The 24,481-nt window shown below is 49.4% G+C and overlaps 1 protein-coding gene and 1 long non-coding RNA gene across 3 annotated transcripts in view; one reads left to right on the top strand and one right to left on the bottom strand.

The window, feature by feature from the left end:
- Positions 1-24,481, bottom strand: part of CHN2 (chimerin 2) — a 279,635-nt gene that overhangs the window by 13,079 nt on the left and 242,075 nt on the right. Inside the window, exons 1-3 of one of the 2 annotated variants that reach the window (XM_017344407.3) lie at positions 23,216-23,434; positions 20,900-20,977; positions 2,732-2,816 (exon numbers count right to left, since the gene is read on the bottom strand). In XM_017344407.3, the coding sequence (XP_017199896.1) occupies positions 2,732-2,816; positions 20,900-20,977; positions 23,216-23,257 (205 nt within the window). In that variant the 5' untranslated portion in view covers positions 23,258-23,434. Of the gene's footprint in view, positions 1-2,731; positions 2,817-20,899; positions 20,978-23,215; positions 23,435-24,481 lie in introns of those variants that run through there. The other variant, XM_070059690.1, reaches the window with a different exon arrangement.
- Positions 1-24,481, top strand: part of LOC108177222 (uncharacterized) — a 73,861-nt gene that overhangs the window by 46,826 nt on the left and 2,554 nt on the right. The window contains exon 2 of the long non-coding RNA XR_011383124.1: positions 22,499-22,787. This is a non-coding gene — a long non-coding RNA (uncharacterized lncRNA). The remainder of the gene's footprint in view (positions 1-22,498; positions 22,788-24,481) is intronic.

Genomic DNA, 24,481 nt, shown 5'->3' with positions numbered 1-24,481 from the left:
ACTGATGGAATTTCCCTGACAATAAAAAGCCAGAGTCTACATTCTGGAAAATAAAAATTTAATGCTTAAGTTGTTCAAAGTTGGTGTATCATTGTCTACTCAAAGTGTCTTATACTATTGCCTTCTACACACAAAGAATAACATAACATTGTCTCCCCCCTCCACACGTTCTTTAGGATGAGTAATCCCCCGTTACGTGTTTACACTGCATGTTGTTTAGCCATCTTTCCATGCATGGACACTTTGGTCACTTCCACCTTTTGGCTATTGCTGAGCCAGCGTCCAAGTGTCTGTTCAAGAGCCTGCTTTTAGTTCTTCTGGGTTATTTTCCAGGTGCTGGATCAAACGGCAGTCCTATTTTTAATTTTCTTACAAATTTCATTTTAAGGTCTGACGCAACAGTGAACTGATGTAGAGTTAAATTCTAAAATTTCATTAAGATGTTTTATACTATGTACAAAATATTTTTTACAAATTAATAGAGCTCAATTATGATACAAATAAAAACCTGGTTTAAAAATTTAACATTATGGAAAGCTGAGAGGCAACGATGACTCTTCTTAACCTATAATGACCAGTTTTCAGCTTTTCTGCTACGCAGATGAAGTCCAAGAAAAAAGAGTAGCCACTGGAGAATACTAACAATGTAGACTTAGACTGTGTCTTATTTTGATTATAAAAACAGAGAGAGAAAAAAAATCCCCAAAGCTTTTCATCCCAGAGAAAGCTGCTGATCATAGCGAATGTAAAGTCCAGGTTTTGTTCTCATAATATTGACTTTGGACCAATTTCCTGCTGAAATTGGATAATACCAACAATTAGGGATATTTTTGGTAGTATAACCTGGACAGGCCAAATTAATGAGTAATGCAGATATTCTACCACTTTGTTCAGTGGTGGAACCCGGAGATACTTTGTGAGTCTTCTGTGTTACTTGGGGAACCTGCCCACTTCTTGGGGGGCTGCGTTTGAGCTCAGGTCTTGAGCTCAGGTCTTACCACTTTGCACCTTGGACCTGGGCTGAGGGAAGGCAGAGTTCTCCGGGCTACGTGAGAACTACCTGAACTGCCCAAGTGATACCAGTGACTGTTGTACCTGTAGAAGCCCCTTCTAGGCACAGTGGTGATTCAAGGTTGCATGATCCTGTGACCAAAGCTGCCAGTATGGGAGAGGAGATCCACCACCTTGGCATAGTGCTGGTGGCTCATTTTAAATGAGTCACATAATTATCTTTTACAGTCCCACCCCAGCAAGGAGGAATCAGTCATGGGGCAGGTGGACCCTGTCAGTGTCACAGAGGGCTGCTCTCCCCCCAGCACAACTGTGCTCCAGAAAAAGGCTACTGGCATGGAGCAGGGAGCCAGGTTACACATTCACCTGGCAATGCTTTATCCTTTGTCTGATGCAGCGTTACAGAGAGGCAGAGGCAGAGAGAAAGAGGTATTCCACCTGCTGGCTCACTCCCCATATGGTCACAACAGCCGAGCTGGGCTGATCCATAGTCAGGAGCCAGGAGCTTCTAGGTCTCCCATGCAGAGGCAGGAGCCCAAGGATTTGGGCCATCCTCTACTGCTTTCCCAGGCCATAGCAGAGAGCTGGATCAGAAGTGGAGCAGCCAGTACTAGAACCGGTGCTCCTATGGGATGCCGGCGCTGCAGGTGGAGGATTAACCTGCACCACAGCGCCGCTCCCTGTCGGATGTATCTTAACATAGCCATGATGTGTGCATCTAATTCTAGGTGGGAAGATGTCTGGGGTTCAAACTACTTTGAAAATACCAGAGCTAAGGTCTGTGGTCTCAGTGCCAATCCGATGGCAGAAGCAGGCTGGGCTTGGGCCCTGCAGCCCATCTGCCTTTGAATCAACATCCACCACTTACTTGGTGGCCAAGGGCAATTCTCAGTGACCTCTCGGTTCCTGTTTCCTCTTATGTTTCAGAGGGACAGTGCTATCATCCCCCAGGTTTGGTTGTGAGGCGAAGTGTAAGTAGTAAGTGTGTGGTCCAGGGCCTGGCAGGTGGTAAATTCTCATCGCCAGTATCATTACATTTATTTTAAAAGACAGCGTTGGAGAGAAGCATGGCTTTTCTGTCCATGTAATTCCAGTGGAATTGATTTTTCTTTTTGAGGACCACTGCCTATTTTGGGAGGCAGGCTGATGCTTATGGAAATATATTTGCTTGCTTCTTTCTTCCTTTCCTTGTATAAATGTGAGATATTCTTCTTCATTCCTGGAAACTCATAGAACAGTCTCCCCATTGAGCTCCAAAAGGCCTGGAGCCCTCTGGGACCACTTGACTGCTGAACCAGTCTAGGCATATCTATCTCCCAGCTCTAGATAGACGTCCTCTGGCTCAGCACGATGGTACTTTACATAATTGGAAAAGAAAAATGAAAGGTCCATTCTGGGACTGGCATAGTGGTTAAGGCTACCGCTTGTGGTACTGGCATCCCATATGGGCACCGGCTCAAGTCCTAGCAGCTCCACTTCCAATCGAGCTTTCTGCTGTGGCCTGGGAAAGCACTGGAGGGTAGCCAGAGTCCTTGGGCCCCTGCACCCACATAGGAGACCTGGAGGAAACTCCTGGCTCCAGACCAGCCCAGCTCTGGCTGCTGCGGCCATTTGGGGAGTGAACCAGCAGATGGAAGACCCCTCTCTCTCTCTGCCTCTGTCTCTCTGTGGCTCTGCCTTTCAAATAAATTTTTTTTTTTTAAGAAAGTTTCATACTTACCTGAGCACCTGACCCCCTGGGCAATGAGCCCCCACATGAAGTTGGCACAGTATTCACACCAGTGTGGGCCTCGGAAAGTGTGCACCTGTGATCCAAACAGAAGAAGGCTGTCAGAGGATTCGGTGACCTAGAGGCAAGTGGCCTTGGACATGAAACACATGGAGGCAGTTACAGAACAAAGACAGGCATCAGAGGAATGATCTTCACTGGGTGTCTTCCATCCAGTGGGGCGGATCCAGAGGAAACGGAGCCGTGCTTTGATCTTTGAAACCCTGCACTGACCCACCGTGCCCCGGTCCAAAAGGAATGTGGAGAAACAGTCAGGTTACAGGAACACACCATCAACTAAGGAACAAGACTCACTGCCCCAAACTAGGCACCGTGTGGATGAACCCAAGATAGCCTGGGCCGCTCGCCGCAACCTGCATTTAGCTCAGCAAGTTCTGGAAGACAGGGCTCAATTACTGTGTCCTTGGGACGGCAGTTGCCCCATCTGTAGAATACCCAGACAGGTATAAATAAGATGTGATTACAGGATAATTAAAAGGTTCCAGGGCTTTGCGCCACTTCCAAAGAGAGTGTTAAAAAAAGCAAGGGAGTTGGCTGAAAATGCAGGCTACCCATAGGGCCTATGAAATTGCTCTCCCCAGAGATAGAGTCTGTGCCCAGCAAGCTGTGTGTGTGTTTGTGTGTGTGTTTGTGTGTGTGTGTGTGTGTCCATCTATCCTTCATGTGGGTGGGCTGAAAACCCACCCTGGCTGGCCAGTCTCCTTGGCTGGTACGCTGCCGGTTGTGAGATACCCGGCCTATCACATCATAAGGATGGTTTTGCTCTAGTTATTCGGGCCCAGGTCTTTCTGTAACAGGATCATGGATTAAGTCATGGTTTACAGCAGAAACAAAATAAAAGTAGTTGTTTCCTGGCACCAAGAAGCAGAGCTGCGGCGTTCCTTGCAAGCCAACGTGGCTACAGTCAGCAAAACCGCCAAAGGCCGTCCATAGAGGCAGGCAGGCAAGCACGTGATGGGGTCCCGATGTTGTATCGCTTTATTACAAAAGGCCTTTCAGACTTTTAAACTTCTGTTAATAAAAATGTAGACATTTGCATTTAAAAAAAAACAAATTGGGATGCCTGTTTATGACTTATCTAACAAAGGAATCAGGATGACGGCCATGGTCACAATTTGGAACGCAGCTCTGCTTAAGAAAAGAGAGCATCATTTGAGTTCTGTGTTCACCCACGCCAGTCCCTGTGTGTACATTAAGTGGCAGACAACGCACACCTGGTTTCCACCTAATGGGACTGACAGAGGAATAAAAGCAGCAAGAAAAAGTAAAAAATAAGTCAAAAAGAACAACTTAAGGCCATGATTTCTATGCAGTAAACTGAATTATAATATCTTTTGGCATTTCGAGCCGGCGCCGTGGCTCAATAGGCTAATCCTCCACCTTGCGGCGCCGGCACAACGGGTTCTAGTCCCGGTCGGGGCACCGGATTCTGTCCCGGTTGCCCCTCTTCCAGGCCAGCTCTCTGCTATGGCCAGGGAGTGCAGTGGAGGATGGCCCAGGTGCTTGGGCCCTGCACCCCATGGGAGACCAGGAAAAGCACCTGGATCCTGGCTCCTGCCATCGGATCAGCGCGGTGCGCAGGCTGCAGCGGCAGCCATTGGAGGGTGAACCAACAGCAAAGGAAGACCTTTCTCTCTCTGTCTCTCTCTCTCACTGTCCACTCTGCCTATCAAAAATAAAAAAAAATTAAAAATAAAAAAATATATCTTTTGGCATTTTGGTGTGCCACATGCAAACTGTCTATTGATGTGACAAGCGATAAGAAAAATCTTTCAAAGTGTTCTTACTGAAACGGAGACGTGTCTGTAAGAGCACGGCCCAGGCACGTGACAAAGCACTCCTTGTAAGGGTGCAGGCAGTCCGTCTCGGGGGCAATGTGTTCTCATGGCACCAAAGGCCATGGTTCTCCGAGGCCCACTGGGATCAAACCTGGCACGAAAAGAATTGCTCAGTGAAACCTCCTATGAAAGGCTGGACAGTGGGAGCAGGTGTTTAGCCGAGTGGGTAGGATGCCCACCTCCCACATCCGAGTACCTGGGTTCAAGTCCTGGCTTTGGCTCCTGTCTCCAGTTCCCTGCTAATGCAGACCCTGGGAGGCAGTGGTGATGGCCCAAATAACTGGGTCCACATGGCTCATGTGAGACCTGGACTCAGTCCCTGGCTCCAGGCTCCAGTCCCTACCAGTCCAGGCTGTTGTGGGCAACTGGGAAGTAAACTAGCAGATGGGATCTTTCTTTCTCTCTCTCCCTCTCTCCTTCTCCCTCTCTCTCTCCCCCTCTCTCCCTCTCTCCCCCCCTCCCTCTCTCTCTCCCTCCCTCCCTTCCTCTCTCTTCCTCCCTCCCTCTCTCTCCCTCCTTCCCCTCTCCCCACCCTCACTTCCCAAGTAAACAAAAAATTTTTACAAAAGGTGAACATTTTCCAAATTCAGTAGTCATAGTTTTCTTACTGTTTTACTACAAATGTTTTACAGCTGCTGGTTGGCCAGCACCGTGGCTCACTAGGCTAATCCTCCACCTGCGGCGCCAGCACACCGAGTTCTAGTCCCGTCGGGGCGCTGGATTCTGTCCCGGTTGCCCCTCTTCCAGGCCAGCTCTCTGCTGTGGCCAGGGAGTGCAGTGGAGGATGGCCCAAGTGCTTGGGCCCTGCACCCCATGGGAGACCAGGAAAAGTACCTGGCTTCTGCCTTCGGATCAGCGCGGTACGCCGGCTGCAGCGCACCAGCTGCAGCGGCCATTGGAGGGTGAACCAACGGCAAAGGAAGACCTTTCTCTCTCTGTCTCTCTCTCTCTCACTGTCCACTCTGCCTGTCAAAAAAAATAAATAAATAAAATAAAAAAAAAAATAAAGCTGCTGGTTAAACCATGGCAACAAAGTTGACTTAATTTACTGTTGACATGGCAAGCTCAACAAAAAATAAGTAAAATACAGCGCCCTGAAATAAAGTGTGAAAAGGGCTGTAGAAGAGAAAAGATGAGGCTACGGCTGCCACCAGAGGCCCAGTGCTGCCCGGTATCAGAGGGGCCTCTCCTAAAAGTTGACCAGAGGGGAGAGAAGGGCTGGTGCCGTGGGGTGGGAGGGATGGAGAACATTCCAGGTAGAATGAATGCACAGAGGCCTTGCAGGAGCCAAACAGTGTGGTGGGAGCCAAGAACCGGAAGTCCAGGTAGCCAGGGCACCAGAGTGAGGGGAGAGGAGCTAGGATGCGGCTGGAAGTAGGAAAGAGAAAGTCAGGCGTGGGCCCTGAAGGCTTCCTGCCCAAGTGTGGATCTGGCTTTAGTCTCAGCACAACAGGAAGTGCTTGGAGAGGACTTAAGAAAATACAGTGATTTTGTCTTAAAAACTGAATGTTCATGGTGTGATAGGAGATTGTGTAGTGGTCTAGTTTGAAAAATGATGGTGGCTGAGATCCGGTTGCCGGGGGTGGAGATGACTATTGGATGGATTGGAGACATTTTTGAAGACAGAATGCATAGGGCTTGATAAAAGGGTAACTGTGGGTCTTTGAAGGAGAGGGGAATCATGAACGACTCCCAGACACTCGTTCAGGAACTGGGTGGACGGTGATACCATTGGCTGAGATGGGGATGACATTCTTTTTCGGGGAGAAGTTCAAGAACTCACTTTAGAGGGGTGAAGTTCGTTAAATGCTACTCTGCTATCTACCTGTTAGCATCAGGCAGAAATTCACACATAATTGGAGAGCTCAGAAGAGGGTGAGGGCAAGAGTATAAATCTGGCCATCCTTCACAAACAGATGCTATTGAGAACTGGGTGAACAGTTAAAAGTATCAGGGACAGAGAGTATTAGATCAAGAAGAGAGAGCTCACCACACAGGCCAGCTACTTCAGAGGGCAAGGTGTGCAGAGTGTCTTGGGGAAGGAGGGATCAACCATGTTGCATGTGGGTCAGAAATGCAGTGAGTCCAGGTGCGTGAAAGTCATTAGCAACCTCAGCAGGAGACGTCTCCTTGGATGGGTGACAGCAGCAGTCACCAGGGAACTGGAGAACAAACAGGTGGTAAGCTGGTAGAGTGACTCCACCATGAAAGATGGACGCTTCGTCCCTCAGAGACAGGCTAGCTTGAGATGTGGTGTCAGGAGAGCACGGGTGTCCGCTGACTTGTAGCTGGGATGGGTCTGAAGGGGGGAGGAGAGATGGAGAAGGAGAGAGGGGGCAAGCCAAGAGCAAAGCTGGGAGATGATAAGCTAAGGCCATACATGGAGGCAAAACTCAAAAACCAGTCAAGACATGTCCATAATCAGCAAAAGCCACGTAAACGTCAGATCAAGAAATGTTAAATGAATCTTAGACAAGATAAATAGAAACAGTCTATAAGTTATGTAGATTGCAGTCAATCGCAGAACGCTAAAAGACAAGCAAACTTAAAAAAATAAAAAAATACTCCATCAGCAAAAGGACAGCAATTAGGGCAAAACCAGGCTCTTCCTCAGCCAAACGGGATGAGATTATCAAATGTGAGCAGGGGTAAAATACAGATATTTCAGACAAATGCCAAGAATTTCCACTCACAGATCTTCACCCAAAATACCAAAGGATGGACTCCTGTGAGAAGAGAGCTGAACGTAGGAGGAAGAAATAGGATTTTAAGAAGCAGTGGTGAGCAAGAAAACAGATATGATCTGCATAAAACAGTGAGAAGGTTTCAGGGCTCCTGAAACAGGACAAATGGAATTCTTAAGTTATAAACTACATAAGGGAATTACACTTGATCAGGCTAATAAAAAGGAGAGGAGAAAAAAGCAGTAATATAAAGCAGTGAATATAGAAAGATGATCCTTATAGGTCACCAATCACAGTAAATATAAGTGACTAACTCATCAAAAAGACACATTTTCGGCTCATATTTTTTAAAAAATCTCTTAAAGAAACACAGTCTTAAATGAGAGAAATGTTGAAATTAAAAACATACCAAATGCTAGTCAAGAGACACCCAAAGTGAATCAAATATATAAGCCTTATTAGGATAAAGATGGCCATTTTATAAGACTTACTTTTGTCAGAAAGGTATAATAATTTTGAACTTAGATGTCTGTGACAACATGATCTCAAAAATACAAAGCAAAAATGGAAAGATTAGAAGGAAAATCTGATAAATCCATAATCACAATGATTTTTAACATCTGTTCACAGAAAGGAATGGCTCAAATACACAGTTAATTTAGTGAACAGGAAAGGGACTTCATATCAAATAATTCAAAGAACACAACTCTTTCCAAAAACACAGAACATTTACATACACTGACCATCAATCAAGACTCAACGTATGCAAATGAATCAATATTACACACACCGTGTCTTGACTATAATGCCAGTAAATTCCAAGTAAATATTGATAGCCAGATCCCAGTGTGTTTGCTGCAACATATTTGCTATCAGCGGTTCAGTGAGGGAAGGTCAGAAACCAAACTACGCATACGTGGAAACTGACCATCTCTCAGAAGTGGCATGGAGGAGGTCAGAGAGAATTACTTCCCATTTCCTCCACGTACCTACCTTGCTATTGACTTATTGTTCACTCATTCAGTACTTGCATGCTGTGTGCCTCCTTGTGAACCTGGCCCTGCACTGGTCCTTGGATGTGCAGAGTTTAAATCTATCAGGAGCACAGTGTTTAGAAATTACGGGCATAGCGACAGCGCTGCCTCCACGTTAACAGAACAGAAACTGGCCTACTGATTGCTTCAGGAAATCCAGGCAAGGCTGATCACAGCTCTTCAGACATCTCACTTCTTACTGATGCTTGAGAAATAAATGGGAGCACCAAAGCCACACTCCATACTTATTAACCTGCCCCCTGCCCACATTCACAGCATCCTTTCCCCGTCAGCACCCCTGTGCCTTTCCTCTCCCAGCTCCAGCAGAACAAATGCAGGTGGACATTTCTGAACAGCAGTTAACTCCCAGAATCCCCACACGGTCCCACAGAAATAACACAAAATGGAACACAAAATGGAAACACAAAGTTAAACATTGTCTTAGGCCCACTGCCTAACTCCTTTTTGGGGCGGGCCCCTGTTTATTTTCATGGCTGATACAGAGTTCAGGTTCCTTTAGTTCAGTCTCTCGATGGTAGGCTACCTGTACAAACTGACTCTGAACCTCACTGTAGGTGGGGTTCATGAAATACCCCATATCTTAAAAGTCACCGATCAGGATTTTTCCATTCTCTGAAGTTTACTGACTTTCAAGAGTATCTGTTTAAAGAAAGAACATTTTGAAAACTCGAGGGCAGTCACTAAAATACCATAGACAGGAAGAAAATACCCCAGACAGGAAGAACGTCTATCCAAGACTATTATACTAGGCATGGTCTGCCTGGAACTCAGAAACCACACCAAACACAAAGAGATGATATTACAGGAGATAAGGGATGTTTGACAAATAGCCCAAGAGCGACCACAGCAAAAACAAGGGCAAGAGAAGTTGTTAAGAAAAATCTCAGGCGTTCAGCCACAGCCCCCAGCCTGGCCCTGACTGGACAGGATGTTATTTGTCCCCCATCTGTCGGCTCTGGAAGGCAGTATTCTCCCGTGGTTTTGTAACAAATCTGTTTTGATGGGTCAGGGTGAACACCATCCAAACGTCTAACCAGCTCAGCCCGGGAGCTGGGAGGAAGCAAAACTGCTATGCATGATGCGCTACAGTGGAGAATTCCTGCTTTCCTTATCAGTCTGCATCAGGGTTTCTCAACCTTGCTCCTGTTCACATTGAGGACTAGAAAATTCCTTGTGGTGGGGGTGGGGCTGTTTGACGCATTCTGGGATGTTCAGCAGCAACCTGGCCTCTACTGGGAGACCCCACAGTGGGACGAACCACAGAGATCCCCAGAAGTGCCCAGCGTCCCCTTGGCTGAGTCCCTCATGTAGACTAAAACCAGGTGTCCCCACTTTGCCATTTTCATTATTCACATTAAAAATGCGAATCCACTGGGCTGGCGCTGTGGCACACTAGGTTAATAATCCTCTGCCTGTGGTGCTGGCATCCCATATGGGTGCCAACTGCTCCACTTCTGATCCAGCTCTCTGCTATGGCCTGGGATAGCAGTGGAAGATGGCCCGAGTGCTTGGGCTCCTGTGCCCATGTGGGAGACCAGGAGGAAGCTCCTTGCTCCTGGCTTCAGATTGGCGCAGCTCCAGCCATTGCAGCCATTTGGAGAGTGAACCAGTGGAAGAAAGACCTTTCTGTCTCTCTCACTGTCTGTAACTCTGTCAAATAAATAAAATCTTTAAAAAAAAAAAAAAATGTGAATCCATTCTTTTGCTTTTGAAAGGCCTCGGGGAGGTCAGAGGTGCTCTCGCTTAGGCACTTTACATGCACAAAGGGAGACCTGAAGATGCCTAACGCCATTTCTGGCGACCGGCCACTGTGTCCGAGAGGGTACAGTGCAGCTTTCCCCAGGTTGAACGGAGGAGATGCAAGGCAGGTGGCTTCCCCTTGGTCACCCAGAAGGTCAGCAGCACAGCAAAGGCCCCAGATCTCTAGTGAGGGCTTTTCTTGTGCACTTCCCCATCACCATGCGACAGTGAACGCCTCGAGAACTACCTTCGGGATCAGATGAGACTGACCTTGAAGTGACCTTTGCAGATGTGAAGTCGAGGAGGGGACTCACTTGGTCTGTGACAGAGACTGCGAGGCCTGCTGAGCAGCCAGGGTTCTCAACCATGGGGCCATGGAGACCCCGTTTGTTTAATCAGCAACCGCTCAGTCCGTTTAAAATAGGATTTAATTTCTAAAACGCTGATGGGCACAGCTCCTTTTTGGGAACCTCCCACTTGTGTCAAGTCCTGCTTCTGTGCTGGCTTGGTGTCAGGTTCATGAGCACTTCAGCACCCACGTTCTCCAGACAGGTCCTGATCAAAACCTGCCAGGGGCTCCCTACTGCCAGGTGTCTCCATCTAAGTACTACAGACCTCTGGGGTCCCATAACTGAACACTGTGGATACCTGTCCTGGGCATTGTGGGACATACAGCAGCACCCCTGGCCTCTGGTGGACACCAGATGTGAGAACCGAAAAGCATCTCCATGTATCGCCCGATGTTCCCCAGGGGGCAGAATCGCCTTGACTGAGAACCACTCAGTAGAATGAGAGTTCATATTCTTACACCGCCACTGGTGGGTACTCAGCCCTAACCCTTATCTGCTGAGTGCTGGGATGCACGACCATGGAGCTTCCCTTTCTTATAACTTAGAGAAATGCCCAACTAAAACATACAGTGATCACTAGAACCCTGCTCCTCCAAGCAAAAGCCAAAAGGCCCATTTCACTGGCTTAACGATGCCAGATCGGGCATTTAGTCATTTAGAATAGGCCCTTTGAATGATGTGTCCTTTGGACTAAAGCAATCTCAATAAAAAATTACTCACAGCTGAGCACTCCATGTGGCTCAGTCTCTGGAGTAGATGGTTGACACTTGGGAAGTAGCTCGGCCAAGCCACTTCCCTGGTGCGAGGCCGAAGCAAAGCATGGCCGTAGGGTTTGCGTCAAAGCCCGTTGTCTTCCATGGAGCTCTGCTGCTTTGTAAAGGATATACAATGACACTGTCCCGGCATTTATATTCAGATATGCCAGGAAGGTCAGAATCAGCCTTGAGTCAGGCCTTGTCAGGCAAAGAAACAGCCACCTGTGCGAGGACCTTCTCCAAAACTTACTTCCTCACTTGCCCGCTGAACGCAACTCCTTCAGATAAAAGCATCGTGCTGTTAAGGCTCCAAAAGGTTTCACTGAAAACAGGATTGCCAGGAGCAGGCCTTTGGCACAGTGGTTAGATGCCATGGGCCCCTGGCATCCAATATTGGAGCACATGGGTTCAAATCTTGGCTCCTCCACTTCTGACTCAGCTTCCTGCCAGTGTGCACTCTGGGAGGCAGCAGGTGTCAGCACAAGTACGTGGGTCCCTGCCACCCACTTGGGAGACTAAGAATGGGTTCCAGGCTCCTGGCTTTGGCCAGGTCCGACCTTGGCTGTTGTGAGGCATTTGGGGGGTGAACCTGCAGATGGAAGATCTCTGTCTGTCCCTGTCTCTTTGCCTTTCAAATAAATGAAAAAACAATAATGAAAAAAAAATCCATTGAAACAGGGCTACTAGATTCACTTGGCTGTGACTTTCATGAGTGAATTCTTCTGAAAAGGAACACCTGCTCTCTGTGGAGCACAGTGAATCCCTGGTGAATCTCAGGGTCCCAAGAATAGGTCTTTGAGTGCCTCCCCAGGTTGGTTCGTCAGGATTCGGGGGCTATTTCAAATTAACCCTAACACATATGGTATCAGCAGAAGGTACCCCCTCGAGGAATAAAGAGAAGCTCAAATCTAGAAGGGGTAGGCTGGCCAGTCTCAGAGGGGGGTGCAATGGAAAAACTCAAGGGTCAGGGCCAACAGGAGCAAGAGAGGCCACGCGGGAGGTTTGGGTGAACGTCTGCCAGAGATGAACTGCATTTGCTTCCCAGATTTGCTGAGGGCTAGCCCAGGCTCCCAAATGGCACAGCAGTGATGGGTACCCCCGATGAACTAAAGGGGAAGAGGAGGCCCCCTCCTTGTACCCAGAGAGGTGGGGGTCAGGGGACCACCCAGCTGCAGAATGTCTGGGCCTGCAGTGGTCAACAGTCACACCAGAGTGGCTTCATGAGTTGCTTCAGGCAGAACCCAATGCAAACCGAGGGAGAACTCTGCAGAGCAAGGAGCAGGGGGCACAGCAGACATCCTCAAGGCACCTGGCCGGTGGGTTCCTTTCTTTCACACACCACCAGCTCACTGTCCACACCGCAGGCCTCCGGAAGCCTCCTCCACAGCTAGCTGATTGAGGAATGGGAAGACTGAGGGAGAGAAAAGGTAGGAGGGAGAGGGGCAGAGAGAAGAGGCACGGGATGGGCTGCAGGTGTAGGCCCAGTTCCTGTCTCCTCCTCTTCCTGGGCTCTGGGCAACCCCTGGGCTCTAGGAGCCCCTCCTGTGCAGTGGTGCCTGTCTCCCTTTAGATGGCTTCCAGCAGTGCTACTCCCTGACACTAAGACGTTCTAAGGATTACAGCGGTGGAACCGGGCTACAGGGCGAGGCAGGTGGGAGAGGCTCCTCCTCACAGCCCCTTGGGAGCAGAAACTGCATTTTCTTGCTGCCTACTGTTTCTAACCCTGTTTCTTACAGTCCTGCTTTGAGTGCTCTGCTATCCAGTTTTTAACTGACAAATAATCGGAATATTTATGGGCTCCATGTGATAATTCAATACATACATATGGTGTGTCATGATTGGATCAGGGCAAATGAGCATTTCCATCTCCCGATCACTTCTTTGTATCTGAGGCTTTGACCTCCGTGTGGTTCATCATAAAACAGAGGTGGCTGTGGGCTACAGTCTCCCTGCTGCACTGCGGAGCACTATAGCGCATTCCGCCTCCTGTGTTCTGGCGCCCATTGTCCAGCCGCTCCCGGACCCCTCCCCTCCTTCCCAGTCTCCGCGGACCAGCATTCTCTTCTCTTCTTGAGACCACTGTTTTTTAGCTCCTACATATAAATGAGAACGTGCAGTATTTATCTTTCTGGCCTTGGCTTATTTCACCTAACAGTGTCCTCCGGTCTCATCCATTTTGCTATAAATGACAGGATTTCATTCTTTTTATGACCGAGGACTATCTCACAATGTACAGACCGCACTTTCTTTACCTGCCCATCCACTAGTGGACACCTAGGTCGCTTCCACAGCCTAGCTATTGTGAACAGTGCTGCATTGAGGATGGCAGTACAGAATTCTCTTTGATGCGCTGATTTCCTGTCTTTGCATCTACACCCACAAGTAGCAGGGTGGGGTCATCTGCCAGATCTATTCTTAGTTTTTGGAGAAGCCTCCATGCTGTTCACCACAATGGTTATACTAATCTGCATCCTCATCAACAGTGTGTAAAAGTTCCCCCTTTGGAGTCTTCCAATTTATACTCAGGTGATGAATTTTGCCTTTCCTTGGACCTGTTTCTCTCAGACATGTTCCTTCCAAAACAGCCTTTTCTGGCTATTGGAGAAAACAAATAAAAACAAGGCCCATGACCATTTCTGAACTCCATTTCTGCCCGGGCCAAAGTGCAGGTGCAGCATCCCCCAGCTGCACTCCCGAGGAGCACACAGTGGAATGAGGATGGATGGGAAGGGGGACAGGCAACTGTAAGCCTGGCAAGAATACAAGTGGGAGCCATGGGCTCATGCAGCATTTTATGAGGTCAGGGAGAAGGAGGGAAGCAGAGGAAGCAGAGATGGCTTGTTCCAAATCAGACCATCACTAGATCGGTTAAACAAAAAATAATGGGCTGGCGCTGCGGCTCACTAGGCTAATCCTGCGCCTGCGGCGCCAGAACCCTGGGTTCTAGTCCCAGTTGGGGCACCGGTTCTGTCCTGGTTGCTCCTCTTCCAGTCCAGCTCTCTGCTGTGGCCCGGGAGTGCAGTGGAGGATGGCCCAGGTACTTGGGCCCTGCACCCACATGGGAGACCAGGAGGAAGCATCCGGCTCCTGGCTTCGGATGGCTGCAGCGTGCCGACCGTAGCGGCCATTTGGGTGGGTGAATCAATAGAAGGAAGATCTTTCTTTCTAACTCTGCCTGCCAAAAAAAAAAAAAAAAAAAAAAGCAATGGCAGGAACACACATCGGGAGTGAGTGAACCAGAAGATGGAGAAGGTGCGGGGATATTCTGCACAGGCTCACTAGCGGTAGCGGCAAGACACATCCTCTGCCTTGGGAACTTGAACCTGGCCCTCAGGATGGGACAGGTAGGCACATTAGAAGGAGCAGGCCCTAGCACACACATGACGGGCTCACTGTGAGGACAGGAAAGGGTCGGTAGGGAAAGGGTCGGTAGGGCAACAAACTCACTTATGTCCAACAGGGGCACTTGGGAGAGTCACCACTCAGCATGCTGGGACACCTGGGCTAAGCCAGAGCACAAGCCCCCTGCACGTAGAAGATGCGGGGGAGCGTGCATGGCCAGCATCACTGGCCAGGTGGGACATGAGCGCGGGCCTCATGCGTCCTGAGAGTGTCTCCATCTCTCCTGCACAGCCTAATGACCCTGCCAAGGGCCCTCTGCTGTAGTGTTCTGCTCTCACTGTCTGGAAACCCTTATTAATTCTTTAACAAGGAGCCCGTATTTTCATTTTTCACTACCCCCATCCCCAATACTTAGCCAGCCTTTGCTTAGCCACATACATTAACGTGAACTGAAGCCCATGTCGTCAAGCTGATTAGAAAACACAGGCTCTACACCAGAGTGTGCCACGCACACAGATACTTCTGCTCTACAGAGTGCAAGGTCGCCACCTGTTTTACAAAGATGTTCAGCGCTCCTACCGCACCTTTTTTTTTTTTTTTTTTTTTTTTTGACAGGCAGAATGGACAGTGAGAGAGACAGAGAGAAAGGTCTTCCTTTGCCATTGGTTCACCCTCTAATGGCCGCCGCGGCTGGCGTGCTGCGGCCGGCGCACAACGCTGATCGGAAGGCAGGAGCCAGGTGCCTCCTCCTGGTCTCCATGGGGTGCAGGGCCCAAGCACTTGGGCCATCCTCCACTACCTTCCCAGGCCACAGCAGAGGGCTGGCCTGGAAGAGGGGCAACTGGGACAGATTCTGGTGCCCCGACTGCCTGTTGAGCCGCGGTGCTAGCCCCGCACCTCTTTCTATGCAGAAATGTTTGTCAGATGTGAAATGAATAATGACTGCATTCTATCACCTTCTATCACCACAATGGAACACTGATACGGAAAAAAAAAAAAATCAATAAGAACTTTGCTTTCAGGAAACCAAATCAGGAGTGATGGAGATTAGCAGTGGTGCCTGGACCCAGAGATTGATGCTTAGAAACAACCAGATCCCAGCATGCTTTGCAGCCCTTGCTTAAATGGCAAGCTTAAACTCACAGCACTGATGATGTGTTATTGGGGGGGGGGCTGGATACCTTCCCATTGAAGGCTCCTGAAAACATTAAAGTCCCCCTCATGGGTTGCACTGTCTCTCTCCTCCCTCTCCCATAGGTGTGGTGTTCAAGTCCTAGTCCTTGATGACTGCACATGTGACCTTATTGGAAACAGGATCATTGAGCAAACAATTCAGATGCAGTCATTTTGGATTAGGGTGGGCCTTTAATACAACCATCGTCTCTGAGCAGACATGGACACAGAGAAGGTGGCGCCAGGAAGATGAAGGCAGAGGTGAGAGTGATGAGTGCACGAGCCAAAGACTCCAAGGATGGCCAGCGGCCACCAGAACCCAGAAGGACACATGGTCCAGCTCCTGTCTCAGTGCGTCCAGAGGCAGCATGCCCTCCTGACACCTTGGTTTTTGACTTCTGGCCCCCAAACCTGGTCACCTCTGTGGTCTCTGGTCCTGGCACCGTTAGGAACTCACTGAGTCCTCATAGAAGTAAAGTACTTTTTAAAATCTCGGGGAAGGGGCTGGTGCGATGGTGCAGCAGATAAAGCTGCCAGCTGCAGTGCCGGCATCCCATATGGGCACCGGTTCAAGTCCTGGCTGCTCCACTTGCAATTCAGCTCTCTGCTGATGTGCCTGGGAAATCAAATGAGGATAGCTCAAGTGCTTGGGTCCATGCACCCACGTGGGAGATCCAGAAGAAACTCCAGACTCCGGGCTTTGGATTGGCCCAGCTCCAGCCATTGTGACTTTTTGGGGCAGTGAACAAGCAGATGGAGACCTCTCTCTCTCTTTCTCTCTCTCTCTCGGCCGCTGCCTCTCTAACTCCGCCTTTCAAATAAATAAGTGAATCTTTGAAAAAAGATTAAAAACATTACAAAATTGGGGAACATGTGGGAAATCTAAAAACATCTAAATCACTCATTTACATTTTAAATCCATGAGGAAAACATAAGCCAGCGTCAGCTGCATGATAAAACACCTTCAGAAGTAACACAGGGCCGGCCCCATGGCTCAATAGGCTAATCCTCCACCTTGCGGCGCCAGCACACCGGGTTCTAGTCCCAGTCGGGGCGCTGGATTCTGTCCTGGTTGCCCCTCTTCCAGGCCAGCTCTCTGCTGTGGCCAGGGAGTGCAGTGGAGGATGGCCCAGGTGCTTGGGCCCTGCATCCGCATGGGAGACCAGGAGGAGGCACCTGGCTCCTGCCTTCGGATCAGCGCAGTGCGCCGGCCGCAGCGTGCCGGCCGCAGCGGCCATTGGAGGGTGAACCAACGGCAAAAAGGGAGACCTTTCTCTCTGTCTCTCTCTCTCACACTGTCTCATTTTGCATGACATCTAGTTAATGAGAGAGGAAGAGAGAGATGGCAGAAGACAGACACGGGGACGCGAGGGCACAGTCAGAACGTCAAGAAAGCTGAGCACAGAGGTGCAGGAAAGGTGGCGGGAACAAAACAGATGAGGAATAAATGTGTCAATACACATGGATAGCCAATGGATACTTCGTAGACACCAGAGACTCGGGAAATGACTGATGTGTGTTCCTTAAGCCTCATGACAATCCCATTACACAGAGGAAGAAACAGCCCGCAGCAGCACTAAGCCAGCCGCAGCTGTCTCATCCCTGTGCTGGCAGGGAAGGTGACAGTTATGTCACAGATGTGAAAGACTTGATTAACAGAGTGGTCTCTGTCTTGAGCAACAGTTTTCATTGGTGAGAGGAGTCGATTTCAGCATTCCTGTAACACACTCCTCTGGGTGCCTAGTAGGCACAGGTAACCCCAGGAAACTCAGGTTTTAGATGAAGCCGATGTCGCATTAGCCTGCAGTGCTGAAAAGCACGTACCTCCTGCATAAAAGGAGGCAGGACCGTGCCGTGCTTCCCAGGGCTGCGTGTGGGCTTTCCCCAGACAGGCTGTGTTTGGGACGCAAGTGCAGTGAACGCCCTCAGGAGCAGTGATGGGGGACTGAATGACAGGAGTGCCAGGAGCTGCCTCTCATTCCTCCTGCCCAGCTTTCTGGGTAGAGCAAAAACAGTCCTGTCTGGGGCAAAAAAATCTTGCTGTGGGGTGAGGCGCTGAGCTCCACTGGTAGATTTGAATCTCAGTTTGGAGGTCCCTGGGCTGGAGCTCAGACAGGGCCTAGCAAGGCCTATTTCCTGATAGACACGAAAATGAGATCGTGTGAGGCTGAGGCCGGCATTGTGGAAGAGCAGGTTAGGCTGCTCCACTTCCAATCCAGCTCCTTGCTAATGCACCTGAGAAAGCAGCAGAAGATGGCCCGAGTGCTTGGGCCCCTGCCACCCATGTGGGAGACCTGGATGGAGTTCCCAGCTCTTGGTTTGAGCCTGGCCCAGTCCTGGCCATTGCTGCCATTTCCAGTGCATGGAAGATCTCTCTGTGTCTCTCCTTCTCCTCTTCTCTCTATTGCTCTGCCTTTCAAACAGCAAAATCTTAGAAAATGTGGTCATGTGTTCTTTTTATTGAGCACATACTCTGTGCCATGCACATTACACCCTTGAACAGTAACCCTGATCACAAATCAAGGTTTCAGAATAAGGCCCGTGAGGAGGCCGCATGAACACAAAGCTAATGCTGAAATAAGGCACTAAACCAAATTCCAAGCAACTGGCAGGGGCCTTTGATAAGAGGTTGCTTTCTTCAGTTCGTTCAATGGCTTGTTACTAAAAACCCCATTTTATTTATAGCACAGGCCGCCTTTGCATTCGAATGTTCCTCCAAAGACCCGCAGTGTTCCCAACTGCAGTTAGCTGGGGGTGAGGAGAGGGTGGAAGGGACAGGGAATGCCAGAGGGAACGCCCACCCCAGCCACTCGAGCTCTGGGACAGTGGCACCAGCCGTACCATTGAAAGCCACCAGCCACGCCAGGGTGCGCTCAGTGTCAAAGACATCTATTTAAAACTGGGGAGGGAGAGGGTCCTGTCTGGTCTGTGCATTCTTCACAGATGACTTAGGCATTCTCTGCTTTTCCCTCTCTCAAGGGCTGCCAAGTCTGGAGTGATCACACCGGATAGATACTGAGTTTTCAAGGAAACATTTAAAACGCTAGTGTTTCTCACTGATAAATATTTCACATGTCATGTTAGCAACACTGTCATTGAAGAAAAGACGATTTAACCAGCTTTTTGTGTGTGTGTGCTAAAGTGTCCTAAGCTTAATTTCCCACTCAGAGATCTTAAGATAAAAGATACTGACATTAGTTTTCAAAACGCCAATCCACAAAACATGCTCACGTGTTTTTAACACAAGCTCAGACATAATCTACACAAGAAATCAGTCAAAAGTTTGCAGGAAATGCACGTTACAGAAAAACTAGGCATGGATTCCAAAATGTTTTGCACCGAAAATAACTTATCTTTTAAGTCCATTTCCCATGAGCTTTTTGAATGTGCTTGCCCATTGAGAAGTTGCTCCATGCAAACGTACGAAGGTAGCGCCCAATTGCAACAGGGATGTCCAAGAGGAAGGACAACGATGCACAAGTCCAAGAAGATGCATTTTATCATGCAGGGTAGTGAGCCCTGAGGACCCAGCAGAAGGCAGGGACTGCTGTTGCCTTAAGGCAAAAATATTTAATGATGGTGCAACAGATAACAGAAAAGAGAAAGAAAATATAAAGGATTTTTAGGCTTCAAATTAGACCTGTCACTATTCCGTCATGGGAGAAATAGCAAGAGCCTTGCATAGAAGAATTGCCTGTAATGCAATTCTTCACCCTCATGCTAATTCTGTAAGGCTCCATACTTCTCCTCGGTGCAATTATAGCATGCAAATGGCGGGTCTGCTGGCTTTCTAAAAACAGAAGCAGCGAGGCAGACCAAAGGCGAGCGTGTGTTTAATGGATGCACATTTGTCCTTTGGAAGGACTGGAAAGCAACAGAAGAAAAGCACCTTCCTGGTCACCTCTGGCAAAAGTTCTCTGATTGCAACACTGTCTTGGGCGCTGGACCCAAAGGAAAGCAGTTTTTTAAAAAGCAGGCAATTCCCATTGTTGCCTCCCCTGCTGATTCTTTCCTTTCTGGATCCTGCAGCTCCACCCTCTCCAACTTCCAAAGAGTTAGCCCATTTGCTGGGGTAAAACTTTTTTTTTAATTTAATTTTTATTTTATTTTTTTGACAGGCAGAGCGGACAGTGAGAGAGAGAGAGACAGAGAGAAAGGTCTTCCTTTGCCGTTGGTTCACCTTCCAATGGCCGCCGCGGCTGGCGCGCTGCGGCCGGCGCACCGCGTTGATCTGATGGCAGGAGCCAGGTACTTCTCCTGGTCTCCCATGGGGTGCAGGGCCCAAGCACTTGGGCCATCCTCCACTGCACTCCCTGGCCACAGCAGAGAGCTGGCCTGGAAGAGGGGCAACCGGGACAGAATCCGGCGCCCCGACCGGGACTAGAACCCGGTGTGCTGGCGCCGCAAGGTGGAGGATTAGCATAGTGAGCCGCGGCGCTGGCCATGGGGTAAAACTTTTAAGTCGGCCCCGTCTCCCCCCCGCCCCCCCAAGAGCATTTCCAGCCAGGCAGCCCCTTCCAGCCCTTCTTGGAAAACACAGGAGAGTAAAGGAAACAGGCCAGGATTTGACAGCAGAGTCGCTACAAGTGCAGGTCTGAGTATAAACACACAGGGAAGAATCCACCAGCACTCCCTCCAGGCTCCTAGATCTTTTTGTTTGGTCTGATGAGCAGGGTCAAGCTTGTCGAGGCTACCCAAGGATGCCCCCACCACCACCACCCCCACTCCACAGCACAGACAAAAGCTACTGGATGGGATCTACTTGTCATTGCTTTCTCAGCTGTCCACGCAGAAATAAAGGAGTGGGCATCCCTGAAGTTGGACAAAAAGCAGAATGTGACACGGGCAACTGTTGTCCCCCAGGGGAGATGGCAATGGTCAGCGCCGCAGGCTCCCCAGCAGGGCTCTAAGCACCTCCCGCTGGGCACGCTCTGCCCTCTCTCAAGGTGCAGGGGAGGGTTTTGAGGATCTCTGCCGACCCAGAGAAGGGGTCTGCAGGCACAAGCTTCCCCCCTGTTGCTTTTCGAGGTGTCTTGTGATTGGGGTAGGGGGAAGCCTGCAGCCAAACATGGGGCACAAAGGAGCTGGCTCCCAGAGACCAGAGACCAGAGACCATCACAAACCTCCCCTGGCCACAAGGACAGACACCCCGGTTTGCTTACCTTAAAGTTGTGTGTCTTCTCATAGTTGAAGTGGTTGTCGTTGTGTGTGAGGGCGGCCCTTCGGACCAGGGAGGAGATCTGCGAACAGGCAAAGAGTTTGAGAGGGGGCCAAAGCAAGCTGCCCCTGACGCCCACCTTCACCCCCAAGGCCACGGCCAGCAGCTCCTGCCGCTTCCGGCCCTGCTTGGACTTCCGGACCACGGCACACTTTTTCTCATTTTCCGGCCACACTTCCTGGGAGAACATCGTGCCTGCAGAGCCGGAGCCTCCCCTGCGGAGCTCGGGAAGGTCTCAAGGCTGTTAGGTTTTTTCTTTTTTTGAGCTGCAGCTAATGTCAGGCAGATTTGAGGCAGCTGTGTCCTGCGTGCAGCGGCCTCCGGCATGTGACCTGGAAGGACCGCTTGCAGGGATGGAGGGGGCTCCGCTCCAGAATAAGGCCGGGCCTGTTTTGTGCTCTCGCTGTAGGCCGACGTGTGTGGGGAACAATAGCACGCATTCATGTGCCAGCAACCCCCAGGAGCCTACCCAGTCAGCCACTGAGCATCCAGGGAGCAGGAGCAGCAGCTTTATTTGTCCTGTCCCAGCACGTTGCAAAGGAGAGCTCACTCCCTCTCTCCTTAATGGCATATCTCTCTCTCTCTCTCTCTCTCTCTCTCTCTCTCTCTCTCTCTCTCACACACACACACACACACACACACACACACACACACACGCCGGCCAGCTCCAATGTTCAAAGTCTGAGGCTGCATCCAATTATTCTGGGGTTCTGAACCCCATCCTGGGCTGAACTCCAGCAGATTAAGCCTTTAAACCCAGATGATTGTTTCATCTTAAAGGGATAAAGCCTGCATCTCTTTTGCAAAATCAGCCCAGCACTTGAAAGCTGGATTTTTATTCTTATGCATGCATTAAATTGGAACCGTCTGAGTACTGAAGGGGGTAGCAGAGAAGAGCTGAGCAGTTTGGCTCTGAGTTCTACAGTCCAAGTTGCAAAAATAAGAGGCAGGGTGTCTTGCTCCCCAGTGCCTCCTCACCCCTCGCCTTCCACACCCCCTAACTCACACAGACGGGACAGTTCCTTAGCTACACCCAAAACATCATGGTTGCTTGTAAGTAAAACATTTCCAGTGACCTGAGCCCAAGGCTCCCCAAATGCCTTTTTGCTCTTGACAGCATCATCAGATGGGTGGGACTTGCAGGGAGAATAGTTTTTGGCCTCAGGTCTCCCTGTTCACGGAAGTGGGGGAGTCATGATGCCTTGGGGGTACTCCTGATCTGTCAGTGAAATTTCATGTGGCTAAGGCCAGGCAGGAAGATCAAGGCTTTAGGGACCAGAAAGCGAGAACAGTGGAGATGGCAGGGCCATTGTGGAGCGGGAAGGTCCCTGAACTCCATCTTGTCCTCTGCTGGGTCGTCGCCTATGTCTCAGTAGAGCCCCTCCAAGCCCTGTGGGATGTGGACAGGACCCACTTATGTGTGAGTCCCTGCTTCCTGCATTTCTCTGCTATTTCTATTTGGCTCCCATTTCCTCTTACTACCTTCAATAAAATAATAATTCTTACGTCGCACTATTGGGCACAATGACATCTGTCGTTCCAGATGAACTAAGAATGTGTTCAACGCACGTACTCATTGGATCTTCAGTGCCTGGGACTGAGAAGTGAGACGTGCACCCCCATTCTCCAGATGCAGCAACTGAGGCACTGAGAGGTACAGTAATGTGCCTGAGGACATGCAGCCAGTTTAAGCAGCAGAACCAGGACTAGATCACAAGGCACCTGCCAGCACCCTGTTCCCCAAGTACCCTGCTATGCCGCTATGGGCAGCCAGATCCTTCAGCTGAAGTATGAGGGCACCTCAATGACCTCATGCAAAATGGAATTACAAGGTAAGTTTATCTCGGTGCAAAACATAATTTGAGATCCATATATACAATGAATCTTCAAATAGTTCACGGAAATACATACTACGAAAAAAAAAAACAATGTATTTTAAATTGTTTCTGCTCCAATATAAGCTTATCATTTCACTCCATTTTTCATGAACTTTCTGAGGTTTCCTTATCTTAGTTATATGCTCCCCACCCCCACCAACATTCTTGCCTCATAACTCTGTTATCAACCCAGTTCTTACACGAAATTACAGTGTCCTAACCCAGGCCCCACTCCCACTCCAAGCTCAGAAAATGCCAGAGCTTCCTGCGACTTAGCTGTGTCCCGGCACTTTGGGCTTTTCACCAGCAGGTCCCCACGTCTCTGCCTCGTCTCCTCCACTCCCCTCCACAATCCTGCTTCTCCGACATCGTCAGCTTCCTACCTCAGTAGCTCGGTAGGTCTGTCTTCTAGAACATTCCAACATTATGTCAGCCTGTCTGCATTTTCACGCACATTCACATGAGATCTAGCTCAACTGCTTTTCCCCCAGAAAGACTTCTCCAAACTCCTGACGGGAGGCAAACAGCCTCCACTGAAATCCCAGAGCTGGGAAGCCACTTTCCTGATCACACTGGCCACTTTCTGCCTTGTACTGAAGTGATTTCTAATAGGTCATACCCTCCTGTCACTCTGAGAACTCATTGTGACACGCTCTGTGCCTAACTCACCTTTGTCTCTGCCTGGGTCTGGCCAGATCCTGGTCACAGGGGGCATAAGTTTCCGGAGAGCACTTGTACGTAGGGGAAGCCAGAGCTACAGAGGAAGGTGTGCACAGGTGACTGCTGGTGGGGGGAGGGGGGGTCCCCTGCTACATCCTAGGCTCACCCGTCCCTAGGCTACAACTTCCAGATGTGAACCTCTAAGAGGCTGTTCCCACTCTGGGCTCCAGCAGACTCTGTAGCCCTCCTTCCTGCTGTCCAAGTCTGGAAAGACCACTGCCAACCTTAGGGAGGTGTGGGAGCCCTTAGCAGGGCTTCCCGCCTGTAGCCTAAAGGGGAACTGGTGGAGAAGAGGAATGAGCAGCAGTAAAAGTCTTTATCCACACCTTCACTGCTAACAAATCAAGAGACCTTCTGACAACCAGCCAGTCATTTCCTGTAAGAACAAATTCTGGATCTAGGCGAGACTAATTATATGAATACACAGTTTTAGAATCTGATATACACCTGCTATAAATGGACAGTGGGCCAAAGGATCCCCTTTTTGGGGCATGAGTGGTTGAATACAAGATTTCATATTTTCTCTTGTGTCTTGTGTCACTTCTTATTTCTATTTGTGACAGTGAATTCTTATTCACATATTCACTCAGTAGAACTGACCCAAACAAAGACACATTGAGACATGTGCAGGAACCACACACTGTTGCCTTAAGATGAGCATTATAATAATGTGAGCATTAGTAATGTGGTGACCTCAGATCACCCTCTTGGTAAAGGATATTGATGACAAAGGTCCCCTCCTGAATAAGCCACTCCCACAGAGCTCTTCTTCATCTGGGCCACTCAAGGGGGTGTGGACCTTGGTATCCCTTGCACCCACAATGTCTATTATAGTGTTCTCCATACACAGTGGGCATCCAGTACTTTTGCTGGTACTCTTTTTCTAACATGATTCCTATCTGACCTATAATTCTCAATATACACACCCT

The sequence above is a fragment of the Oryctolagus cuniculus genome, chromosome 16 (genome assembly GCF_964237555.1).
Source record: "Oryctolagus cuniculus chromosome 16, mOryCun1.1, whole genome shotgun sequence".
NCBI classification, from domain to species: Eukaryota; Metazoa; Chordata; class Mammalia; order Lagomorpha; family Leporidae; genus Oryctolagus; species Oryctolagus cuniculus.
Note: the sequence above shows the minus strand (reverse complement) of the source record. Positions and strands in the feature narration are given on the sequence as shown.